Genomic DNA, 13364 nt, shown 5'->3' on the forward strand with positions numbered 1-13364 from the left:
TTATGATCATGGCTGATCATCCAACTCAGAACCCCGCCCCAGCCTTCCCTCCATACCCCCTGATCCCCCTAGCCACAAGGGCCATATCTAACTCCCTCGTAAATATAGCCAATGAACTGGCCTCAACTGTTTCCTGTGGCAGAGAATTCCACAGATTCACCACTCTAGTACAGGTTTCCCCCGCCATCCGAAGGTACAGCATTCCTATCAGATGGTTCGTAAGCCGGAATGTCGTAAAGTGAAAAAGCAATTACCATTTATTTATATGGGAAAAATTTGTGTTTGCAGACCCAAAAAATACCTACCAAAGCATGCCATATAACACATAAAATGTAAAATAACTAACATATAGTAAAAGCAGGAATGATGTGATAAATACACAGTCTATATAAAGTAGAAATACTTTTCTGCAATCATTGCACTGTCCATTGTAGTGAAAATCTCACGCAAGCACTCTTGGCAGAAACACTCTATCTCCAGTAACCTTTAAGCTTTGAAGCTGCCAAATCATACCAAATAACATATCAAAATACACAGCCTATATAAAGTAGAAATAATGTACGGTGTAGTATCACTTACTGGAATCGGGAAGACAGCACACTGATGATGGTGTGTTAGGCTGAGTTGACCGAGGTTGGGGTGGTGGTACACTGGGGTGTCATCTTATCATCTGTTTCCATCAGGGCAGGCAGGTCATCTTCTTCTGTGTCTTCCTGCCTCAATGTTGAAGGTCGAGGTTCGTCGTCTGCTATGGCTGATGTGGAAGGCTTGAAAAACGACAATATGCTTGACTGCTTAGCCTCGCACATTTTTCTATCATACAGTTCTTTGTAAGCACTCAAACCATCTTGGAAATATGCCCTAAACCTATGTACCCTTTCAAAATTAAAGTCATACTTTTCTGCAATCATTGTTATCAATTGCAGTGAAAATCTCATGCAGTTGCTTCACGTTCAGTTCCTGGACGACTTCACTTTCGGTCCGTTCGCTACTGCATTTGGTTTCGATTGTTATCCTTTCCGCTTCCAATTGCATCAGCTCTTCATCTATCAGTTCTTGGTCATGGGATGCCAAAACCTCTTCAGCATCATCTTTGTCAACTTCCACAAGCCAAACTCACCTTGCCCTTACTTCGTTCACCACGATCGAAACGCTTAATTATGTCTAGTCTTACGAGCTCTTTTAGGCTTTTCCGATACCTTAGAACTCATCTTGCTAACGGAATAAATGTCAAAATAAATCAACACAAAGCACAGATGCTCACAGGCACATGTTTAAGCAATGTTGGCTAGAATGCAGTTCCGGGGGAGGAACTTGGCCGCTCGGGAAGTGCACTGCCTTTTTTCATAACAGTGAAAACACCTTCTGTTAGCGAAAACAGGTAACTAATGTAGGTCTTTCGTAACAGCGAGGTATCGTAAGACAAACATTCGAAAAGCGGGGGACACCTGCATCTAGAGTCATAACAGCCTTGTGTTGCTTGTCACACTCACCTCAATTTAATGAAGCCTCAGCTGCAGTTTTAATGACAACAATGGCCGTCAAATGCTGTACAAGAATAGATTCTGAATTGCAAGTAGCATGGTATGACATGGAAATAACTGACAACGAGCTCTACTCATCCTCACACTTCTATTTACTTAAAGCTTCAGATGGTGCACATCCCAATGGAGGCATTTGGTTTCTACTTAAAAATGAAAACATAACAATTATTGCATAATGTGTGAAAAATACAGCAATGTTGAAATTCAATCATTCTCTATATACTGTTACGTTATGAATATTTCCACCATTTCCAATCCATTTTACAAATACTTAAGCGTGTCTACAACGACCTTAAACAGAATAAATAATTACTCTTCAAAAATACAGCCCCAAGTTGAAGTAAATGAGCAGAAATTTTACATTTCTAGTTGCCAAGTATTTACATACATTAAAGTTTTCCTAATTGTATATTCACATTCCACCTTGTCCTGAGATTATCTTTCTAAATTAATCTTGGAAGACTATACAGAAATAATTTGGTGCTGATAAATCATATGTGCTGGTTACATAAAAATCAATTTTAATGCACCATTTCAAATGGGTCAAGATTTGGAAAAAGTTGCTGATATAGTTCCACAGATTAATAGGATCTAATATTTACCATTAATACAAAGGTGTATATCTAAATTATTGCAATAAACAAAATGTCCCTTTTCCCCAATGATATTAAAAATATATTTTTGTGATACCGTGCATTAAGTGATGCAGGAATTTATCTGGGATTTTACAATTAGAAGTTGGGATTGTCAAAAAAAAAGTACTAGTATAGAGATTCCTACTACAGACATAAATCTAGCAATTAGCGAGGGCTTCTTACTATAGTGCAAAATAATTTAGAAGGGTTAAGGAACATATATTGATGTCTGCACTTAATAGCTAATTTTAGGAAATTTGTGCCTTGTACAGAACAGAATCTAAAAGCCAGGTAAAAGTGAAGTCATTTTGAATGTACAATCTATTAGCAGATTAATCAATGTATTTACATGTACCTACAAATTTCAAAATTTACAACATTCCCATGTCATTATAACTGTCAGTTAACAAATTACTTTAATACCATTTGTAATTAATTTTGCCGCAATTAAGTAAATACTTGTAATGGCACATTTACATCAGCATCCCACCACAACAATTACCGAGACCTACTGGCAAAATCTGTTTCATCCATGCTATATGAAATTACTTTTTAATGCATTTAATTTTTGTCAGTAATTATCACAGATTTTTATGTTTTCAAGAATTTGATTTCAGCCTCTAAAGGCATCAAGGCACAATGTTGACTGTGAACACTTGATCATATTTCTATCAACGGAACATCATTTTAACTTAAGAATTCATCTGGCTGTAAATGCTATGGAGTCTAAAGATCCATTCAGTTTCACAGATAGCCATTCTGCACTGATGTGAATGGACCCACATCAAAAATGAAACAAACCTCAGTTCATGAACAGAATTACAAGACATGAGCCTACCAAATCATGACTAGTCCTAACCCAATATAATTGACTAGATTCACATGCATTGTTAATACTAATTGAAGTTCACAAACTTATGATAAATGCATATTACCAGACTGCAATGCCAAACAGCAACTAAAATTCAATAAATAGCTTTAAAATGTACAAATTTTAGTCAATTCCAAGTAAAATTACTGCTGTAACCATTCTTTCCGTAATGGGAAACTTTCAAAAATATAGTTTCTGTGCTGCAATATGATACAGGATTTGCGGGGGGGGGGGGGGGTGGAAATCAATGAAAGGTCTTGCAAGGAAACAGTCTAAAAGGTTATCTAAATGAACATTCGCATTTTCACAAGGATCGAGTTACTTAAAATGATTACTCATCCATACATTTGTGGATACACAGCTTCAATAAGTCAAACTGTCAGAAAAAGGGGCTAGAAGCTAGTTTCAAGTTTTTTTCTCCCAGAGAAAGGCACTTAGTATTGCAGTTTCCAGAAAATAATTTGTTTATCTTCTCCTCCTGTTATGATACTGCTGCATTGCTCATTCATCCACATACTTGTGACAGCACCTGACAAAAACAAAACAAAAAACAATTATATCTAGTGATATTTTGTAAAGACTAATTCCTTTGACAATTGACAGTACCAAATGGGAATGAATGAAACAATCCAGATTTTTACTGGGAGAAAACATTTTCAAAATCATTACAGTTTATAAGATTAAAATATTACATACAGTGGTGCTAGAAAGTTTGTGAACCCTTTAGAATTTTCTCTATTTCTGCATAAATATGACCTAAAATGTGATCAGATCTTCACGCAAGTGCTAACACTACATAAAGAGAACCCAATTAAATAAGTAACACAAAAAAACATTATTTGTGTTCATTTATTTATTTATTGAGAAAAATGATCCAATATTACATGTATTTATTGGAAAAGATATGTGAACCTTTACTTTCAGTAATCGGTGTGACCCCCTTGTACAGCAATAACTTCAACTAAACATTTCCAGTAACTGTAGATCAGTCCTGCACATCAGCTTGGAGGAATTTTAGGCCATTACTTACAAATCTGCTTGCTTCAGGTCCCTCCAGAACATTTCAATAAGATTAAGGTCAGGACTTTTAAGGTCAAAAACGTGAAATTTCTTCTGCTATAACCATTCTTTGGTAGACTGACATGTGTTTAGGGTCATTGTCTTGCTGCATGACCCATTTTCTCCTGAGCTTCAGTTCATGGATGGATACGCTGAAATTTTCCTGTAGAATTTGCTGGTACGATTCAGAATTCATAGCTCCATCAATGATGTCAAGCCGTCCTGGTCCCAAGGCAGCAAAGCAGGCCCAACCCATGACATTACCACCACTATGGTTCAAGTGTTTGCTTTTTGCCAAACATAACACTTCTCACTTAAGCCAAAAAGTTCTATTTTGAAATCATCTCTCCATAGAACATCCTTCCAAAAGCCTTCTGGCTTATTTTTTTAGATTAAGAGAACACTCAGTCCTCTTTTATTGTCATTTAGAAATGCATACATGTATTAAGAAATGATACAATACTTCTCCAGAGTGATATCACAGAAAACAGGACAAACCAAAGACCAACTCTGACAGAACCACATATTATAACATATAGTTACAGCAGTGCAAAGCAATACCATAACTTGATGAAGAACAAACCATGGGCACGGTAAATAAAGTCTCAAAAGTCCCTGAGTCGATCGACTCCCGAGTCCCCGATAGCAGATGGCAAAAGGGAGAAACTCCCTGCCTTAAACCTCCAGGCACCGTCAACTTGCCGATGCCTTGGAAGCAGCCGACCACAGCCGACACTGAGTCCATCCGTCCGAAAACTTCAAGCTTCCGACCAGCCTCTCCGATACAGCCTCCCGAGCGCCATCCCCTGTTGAGCGCCTTTGACTTCGCCCCGGATGCTGAAACACGCAAAGCTGAGGATTTCAGGGGCTTCTGCTCCGGAGATTCCGGTTACCACACAGTAGCAGCGGCAGCGAAGTGGGCATTTCAGAAGTTTCCCAGATGTTCCTCTGTGCTCTCACGTCCGTCTCCATCAAATCAGAATTGTGCACTGTCCTCTACTTGACAGGTAACTGATATCACCACTGAAGTGGCCGCGTGCGCTGCCGTCGCACTGCCATTTTCTCCTCCTCCATCTTCCCTATTAACGTGGTCTTTAGCAAACTTTAGACTAGCAGCAATGTTCTTTTTGGAGAGTAGTGGCTTTCTTCTTGCAATCCTGTCATGCACACAATTGTGGTTCAGCATTTGCCTGATCACTGATTCCTAAGGGTTCTTTTACCTTAAGCTCCCTAAATGCCTCCGATATATTGGTAGGCTCAAATGACAAACTGCTCTAAAAAGCTATCTCTTAGGCATTCAACAAACCTATTCTCGAGATCCATTACCAACCTGTTTTTCCCACTCAACCTGCATGTTAAGATCTCCCATGACAACAATAACATTGCCCTTTTGTCTTGCTTGATTATCCTCGAGATTCATGTACTTTTTCCAACAAATACATGTAATATTGGATCATTTTTCTTGTACGGGGTCTTTCTTTTTTGTTAAATTTAAAATGGCTTCTTTTGTTATGTTATACTGGGGAATGCTGAGAAAGTCTCTAACTAGACAGTTGCTCGGGTTATTCTAGATAGCAGGATGCTATTAACCAATGGGTGGTCATGTATCGTTTTGTTTTCGGATACCATGCTGTCTCATATGACTGGGGACGGGGTTTTGGCGGGGAGTCGGAGGAGAGACGGGAAGGACGGTGGACGTGCGGGGGTTTTGGCTGGGAGTCAGAGGAGAGACGAGGAGGACGGCGGACGTGCGGGGGTTTTGACGGGGAGTCGGAAGAGAGACGGGGAGGACGGTGGATGTGCGGGGGTTTTTGGCAGGGACTCGGAGGAGAGTTGGGGAGGACGGTGCACGTGCAGAAAGGCTCCGGTCGATCACTTCGGGTGGTCCCGAGCTGTGAGTCGACAGGATCTGGGTGGTCATCCGGATTCCACTGAGCTCCAACGGTTGCGCGCGAACTTGGACTTTGATAAGTCTGGCGCCTTTTTTCCCATTACTTCCCTTTCTGTATCGAATTTATATTAATGTCATAGAATTAGTAATATCTATAAAGTGTACTTGTTAAAATTTACTGGGTGTGCTGGCTGATGATTGATGTTTGGGCTTGATTCGGGCGGCAACCGACCCCGTGGGAAGCGTTGAGGTGGGTGCTGGGTGGGATTTCCCCTAGACATATACGAGCCAATATAACGGAACGTTACAAGTGGGGGCTCGTCCGGGATCTGGATCCGGATTTTCCGTCAAGTTATATAGTCGTCGCGTTAAGTGGTGTGAAGATGGATCGAGATAAGATTGTAAGTTGGTGTGAATGGGAGGAGGTACCGGTGAATCATGCGTGCGTGCTAAGTGGGGTGGATTTCCGCATTTCAAGAGATGTACTAGTGCGAGGGTTGAGTTTGATTAAAGGTATCGGGCAGGTAGAACTTATACCTAGAAGGGGTGGGAAAGAACTGGAGTCCAGCTGGATGTTGGTGCGGATGAGTGCCGACGTCATGACTTTGGAACTACCAGCGACAGTCCACGTCCGGGGGAGGCAGGGCCGTGGGGTCTCCACACCCTCCTGGAGGACGAAAGTGAGGAGGTGCCGGAGGAGGAGTTAGATGAGGCCCCAGGGATGGTGCCAGTAGCCAGGGGTGGAGGCGTGGAGTGGGAAGGCTTGGCCAGGCCCCGTCCCCCAGTTAGGGCTGAGACCTCCCAGTTAGCGGCTGCCATTACCTCCCTGGCGAGAAGGGTTAAGGTGCCCCACCTGAAGCTAAGAATTTTCTCAGGAGCCAGGCCCACCCCGGAAGGGGAGGATGAATATGAGACCTGGGTTGAGGACACATCCCAGTTGTTAGAGGTGTGGTCAGTTTCGGATGAGGAAAAGAGACAGCGATTGGTGGAAAGTTTAAGGGGCAGGGCGGCCCGTGTGGTCCGAGATTTGAGAGCGGAACGCCCTTCGGCTTCCCTGTCGGAGTGTTCGGACACTTTGGAGGAAGTGTTTGGACTGTCAGGAGATCCCTGGCAACATGTAGCGGAGTTTCAAGAGATGGGGCAGAGAAGAGGGGAAAAGCTCTCAGAATACATTTTCCAGCTGGTAGGGAAGCTTTCGGGGCTGCGGCGCCGAGGGGTAGTGAGGGTGGACGAAGTGGCAAAGTTGAGGATGAGCCAGATATGTAGAGGTTCCCGGGAGGATGAGAGGGTGGCTTGGAGTATCCGGCAGTCATATAAGAGAAGCCCCGGTTTAATATTGACAATATTCTTGCGGACCAGCCTACCCGGGGGGTGGGTAGGGTTGCCAACGGACAAGAGTAGCAGTCAAATACATTGTGTTTACCCCGAGAAAGACTACAATGACCATGACGCCTTGCGTGGGCACCAGTGCGCATGCATGTACATGCCGATTTTTTTCTACAAATCGTTTTTAGTGATTCTGTTCCGGGGGTGGGGAGGTGTTAATCATGACCGGAATATAGGTGATAAGTGGCTAATACACTCAATTTCGTTTCTAAAAGGGTTTCTCTAACGAATTTAATATTAAACACACAACACATATTTTCCTTGCATGAATATAGTGAAAAGTCAATTATCAGGGGAGGACAGGGGAGCTTGAAGAAAGTGTTGAACGAACTTCCAGTAGAAGTGGTAGAGGCAGGTTCGATATTATCATTTAAAGAAAAATTGGATAGGTATATGGACAGGAAAGGAATGGAGGGTTGTGGGCTGAGTGCAGGTCGGTGGGACTAGGTGAGAGTAGTGTTCGGCACGGACTAGAAGGGCATTGATGGCCTGTTTCCGTGCTGTAATTGTTATATGGTTATATAAGTCACTTACAAGTCAATAGCATCATAACATTTTAAGTAACGTTTGAATATTAAACACACAGCGCATATTTTCCCCATATGAACATATAAAATCATTGCAACACACCAATATCGCTGAATCAGTGGGAGCCCTGGGTTTGTTTTCCTGCAACAAGACGGTCCTAGCAAGGGGTGATGGGAGACATCGATACTCGAAGGGGGTTCCTTATGTCCAGTCTATTACGCAATTTAGTTTTCGTTGCATTCATTGCAGAGATATGTTGGAAATGGAAGCAATGTTTTCAGTGCTTTCGTGGCTATCTCAGGATATAGTGTTCAGCCTTGACTTTGATCCAGAACGCCGGCAGAGATGTCATGTCAAACATACTTTTCAGCCTGCCGTCATTTGCAAGCTCGAGTTGATCTCCTTCCCGCGCTGACATGGATGACGTGTGCGTAATGACCTCGCGTGCGTTCAAGTTCAACAGTGGCCGTGACAGGGAATGAGGAAAAGTGCAGCTGACTCATATCGCCAAATCATATTGTTTCCTCGCGGCCCGGTAGCACATGCTTTGCGGCCCGGTGGTTGGGGACCACTGCCTTAACACGTTCTCTGAGGAGCTACAGCTCAGTACACCTGGTGCAGATGTGGTTATCTGGGAGGCTAGAGGTCTCCCAGAATTTCCACATCTCACACAAAGATGTTCCATTAAAGTTGTGATGACATTCTTTTGTCCAGTACAAGGAATTTACTTCCTCAATTAGGCTAGCGTTGTCTGCCTTATTTAGGCCTTTTAGCACTTTGTTTCTTAAAAATAGTCTATCTGTTCTCCAAATTCTGTAAAAGGAGCCTTAAATTGTACTTCAATTGCATTTGGTAAGCAACAGGTTGTGAACACCTTATTTTTTGTTGTGAATACCAGACAGCGATGTGCATCTCCAAAGCCAGTAGCTTACATATACATACCACAGTAAATTACCAGATCACGTTTTTTTTAAAAAACAGTTGATGAAATATTGTAAGATATAAGACTCAGCAATTCAAGGCAGTTTTGGATTAGAAATACTGCTGAATGATGATTGTCTTTGATGACAGTATTCGGATTATACAGACCGGGTCATGACTATTGTTTAACCAACTATGATAGTCTACCATGAATATAGAATTATAAAACAAATGACAGGCCTAGATAATTATGTGCAGAAGATGTTTCCAATAGTGGGAAAGTCTAGGACTAAGGGGCACAACCTCAGGATAGAAGGACACCCCTTTAGAACAGAGTTCAGGAGAAATTTATTTCACCAGAGAGGGGTGAATTTGTGGAAATCTTGCAGCAAATGGCTGTGGAAGCCAAGTCATTAGGATATATTTAAGGCTGTGGTTGATAGGTCTTGATTGGTTAACAGCATCAAAGGTTAATGGCAGGAGGCAGGAAAATGGGTTGCAAGGGAAAATAATCAGCTATAACTGAATGGCAGAGCAGACTGGATAAAACAAATGGCCCAATTTAGCTCTTATGACTTATGGTCTAACAAAGAATACAGCACAATACAGGTAGTTTGGCCTATGATAATCTGCCAAACTTTTAGCCTGATTTAAGATCTAACGCTTCCCTCCCGTGAAGCCCTCCATTTTTCCTTCATCCATGCGCTTATCTAAGAGTCTCTTAAATGTCTCTAACGTATCTGCCTCTATTAACACTCCTGACAGTATGTTCCACACACCCATTATCTGTGTAATAAGTCTATCTCTGATATCCCCACTATATTTTCCTCCAATCACCTTAAAATTATGTCCTTTAATGTTAGCCATTTCTGCCCTGGGATAAAGGCACTGGCTGCCCGCGTTATCAATGTTTCTTATCATCTTATACCTCTATCAAGTCACCCCTCACCCTCCTTTGCTTGCTCAATCTTTCCTTCTTAGACATGCTCTCTAGTCCAGGCAATAAGATAGAAGTAGGAAAATTGTTTCCATTGGTAGGTGAGACTAGAACTAGGGGAGGGGACATTGCCTCAAGATTCAGGGGCGAAGATTTAGGACAGAGATGAGGAGAAACTGTTTTTCCCCCAGAGAGTGGTGAATCTGTGGAATTCTCTGCCCAGGGAAGCAGCTGAGGCTTCTTCACTAAATATATTTAAGAAACAGTTAGATAGGTTTTTACAGAGTAAGAGAATTAAGCGTTATGGGGAAAAGGCAGGTAGATGGAGCTGAGTTTACGGACAGATCAGCCATGATCTTATTGAATGGCGGGCAAGTTCGATGGGCCGGATGGCCTACTCCTGCTCCTATTTATGATGTTCTTATGCAACATCCTGGTAAATCTTCTCTGCACACTCTCTAAAGCTTCTACATCCTTCCTACAATGAGACAACCTAAACTGAAAACAATACTCTAAGTATGGTCTAACCAGAATTATATAGAACTGCAACATTACCTCCTGGCTCTTGAACTTAATCCCCTGACTAATGAAGGCTAACACACATATACATTCTTAACCACCCTATCAATTTTCACAGCAACTTTGAGAGATCTATGGACATGGACTCCAACGTCATTCTGTTCCTCCATACTGCCAAGAATCTGCCATTAACCCTGCATTCTGCCTTCAAGTATATCAAGACTTTCCAAAGAATATCACTTCACACCTTTCACGAACTCCATCTGCCACTTCTCAGCCCAGTTCTATATCCTATCAATGTCCTATTGTGACTTACTAGTCTATAATTCACAAGATTATCATTTAATACTTTTTTTGAAAAAAGGAATAATATTTAACACACTCCAATCTTCCAGGATTACTTCTCTGACGACCATCACCAAAGGTGAGCAATTTCTTCCCTTGCATTCCGTAGTAACCTAGCCAACACCCCGTCTAGCCCAGGGACCTATCTATCTTAAGTTAATTCAAAAGTTCCAACACATCTTCTTTCTTAACAGCATATTAGTCTGTTTTCACATTTGTCAAGTTATCTCTTACTGGTGAATTCTGAAGCAAACTATTCATAAAGGACCTCACCTACCTCTGACTCAAGGCACGTTTCCTCTTTATCCGTGATCTGTTCTACCCTCACTCTAGTCATCCTCCTATTCTTCACAAACATATAGAATGCTTTAGAGTTTTCTTTATTTTTACTTGCCAAGGCATTATGTCCCCTTCTAGCTCTCCCAAGTCCTTTCTTAAGCTCTTTCCTGACTACCTTACACCTTTCTAGAGCTCTGTCTGATCCTTTATTCCTCAGCCTTAAGTATGCTTCATTTGTCTTCTTAGCTAGATGTACCACACCTTGTCAACTATGCTAGAGAACTGTTCTTCACCAGAAAAATGTTGATATTTTTATATGATTTTTAATATTTTCCTTCCATCACTCTACACAGCCACCACAAAAATCCCTCAACAAATATAACAATATGACCTGAATGAGGAAGTGGAGGGATGGGTTAGTAAATTTGCTGATGACACAAAGGTTGGGGGTGTTGTGGATGGTGTGGAGGGATGTCAGAGGTTACAGTGGGACATTGATAGGATGCAAAACTGGGCTGAGAAGTGGCAGGTGGAGTTCAACCCAGATATGTGTGAGGTGGTTCATTTTGGTAGGCCAAATATGATGGCAGAATATAGCATTAATGGCAAAAATCATGGCAATGTGGAGGATCAGAGGGATCTTGGGGTCTGAGTCCAATGGGACTGCTATGCAGGTTGACTCTGTGGTTAAGAAGGCATATGGTTCATTGGCCTTCATCAATCATGGGACTGCGTTTAAGAGCCGAGAGGTAATGTTGCAGTTATATTGGACCCTGGTCAGACCCCACTTGGAATACTGTGCTCAATTCTGGTTGCCTCACTACAGGAAGGATGTGGAAACCGTAGAAAGGGTGCAGAGGAGATTTACAAGGATGTTGCCTGGATTGGGGAGCATGCCTTATGAGAATAGGTTGAGTGAACTTGGAGCGATGGAGGATGAGAAGTGACCTGATAGAGGTGTACAAGACAATGAGAGGCACTGATCATGTGGATAGTCAGAGGCTTTTTCCCCAGGGCTGAAATGGCTAGCATGAGAGGGCAGAGCTTTAAGGTACCTGAAAGTAGGTACAGAGGAGCTGTCAGGAGTAAGTTTTTTTTATGCAGAGAGTGGTGAGTGCGTGGAATGTGTTGCAGGTGGCGGTGGTGGAGGCGGAAACAATATGGTCTTTTAAGAGACTGTTGGATGGATACATGGAGCTTAGAAAAATAGAGGGCTATGGGTAAAGCCTAGGTAATTCTATGGTAAGGACATGTTCGGCACAGCTTTGTGGGCCGAAGGGCCTGTATTGTGCTGTAGGTTTTCTATGTTTCTGTGACAAATTGGAAGAATGGGCAAAAGAGTGGCAGATGGAATACAGTGTTGGGAAATGTATGATAATGCATTTTAGTGAAAAGGAACAACATTGCAGACTTATCAAAATGGGGAGAAAATTCAAACATCAGAGGTGCAAAGGGATTTAGGAGCCCTCATGCAAGACTCCCAGAAGGTTAATTCACAGGTTGAGTCTATGGCAAATGCAATGTTGGCATTCATTTCAAGGGAATCAGAATATAAAAACAAGGAAATAATGCTTGTTACAAGACACTAGTCTGGCTGCGCTTGGAGTATTGTCAACAGTTTTGGGCCCCTTATCTCAAAAGGGATGTATTGTCATTGGAGAGAGTCCAGAGGAGGTTCATGAGGATGATTCTGGGAATTAAGTGTTTGGCAGCTTTAAGCCTATATTTACTAGAATTTAGAAGAACGCACGGGGGATCTCAGTTAAACCCACCGAATGTTGAAAGGACTGGATAAGGTAGATGTGGAGAGGATGTTTCCTCTGGTGAGGGTATCCAGAACCAGAGGGCAGAGCCTCAAAATTGAGGGGTGACCTTCTAGAGCAGAAGTAAGGAGGAATGTTTTTAGCCAGAGTGGTGAATCTGTGGAATGCTCTGCCACAGACTGCAATGGAGGCCAAGTGCATGGGCATACTTAAAGCAGAAATCGATAGATTCCCAATTGGTTGGGGCATCAAGGGATATGGTGAGGGGGCAGGTGTATGGGGTTGAATGGGATCTGGGATCAGCCATGATGAAATGGCAGAGTAGACTCCTTAGGCTGAATAGCCTAATTCTGTTTCTATGTCTTATACGAAAATAACTTGGATAATGCGAGGTAAGAAGCTTCATGAATAAATTTCAAATGAAGACGCTACACCCATAATGGAAAAAAAAAATTGAAAAAGGGAGGTCAGTATCTACAGCAGAATAATTAAGTAACTTCAAAGAATACAAAGAAAAGTGACATGTTTTGGTTAGGCAAAATAGAGTAACAAAATCAAAGTCACACCTGAATGTGCAGGAATTTTCTTGGTAATTTTTGCTGCCATCAAATCCCACACTAAAAGGTCACCAGACTGACTGCCTGAAAGAACAGTGTTTCCATCCCAGCAAAAACATCTGAAAATTT

General features: G+C 42.0%; 1 protein-coding gene across 2 annotated transcripts in view; it reads right to left on the reverse strand.

Annotated features, from left to right (window-relative positions):
- Positions 1–644: 644 nt before the first annotated feature.
- nsmaf (neutral sphingomyelinase (N-SMase) activation associated factor) overlaps positions 645–13364 on the reverse strand; it is a 163123-nt gene continuing 150403 nt past the window's right edge. For both annotated transcript variants that reach the window (XM_063063988.1, XM_063064005.1), the window contains 2 exons: positions 13245–13354; positions 645–3579 (listed from right to left, as the gene is read on the reverse strand). In XM_063063988.1, coding sequence (XP_062920058.1) covers positions 3485–3579; positions 13245–13354 — 205 coding nt within the window. In that variant the 3' untranslated portion in view covers positions 645–3484. The remainder of the gene's footprint in view (positions 3580–13244; positions 13355–13364) is intronic.

The sequence above is a fragment of the Mobula hypostoma genome, chromosome 1, assembly GCF_963921235.1.
Source record: "Mobula hypostoma chromosome 1, sMobHyp1.1, whole genome shotgun sequence".
In the NCBI taxonomy this organism is placed as follows: domain Eukaryota; kingdom Metazoa; phylum Chordata; class Chondrichthyes; order Myliobatiformes; family Myliobatidae; genus Mobula; species Mobula hypostoma.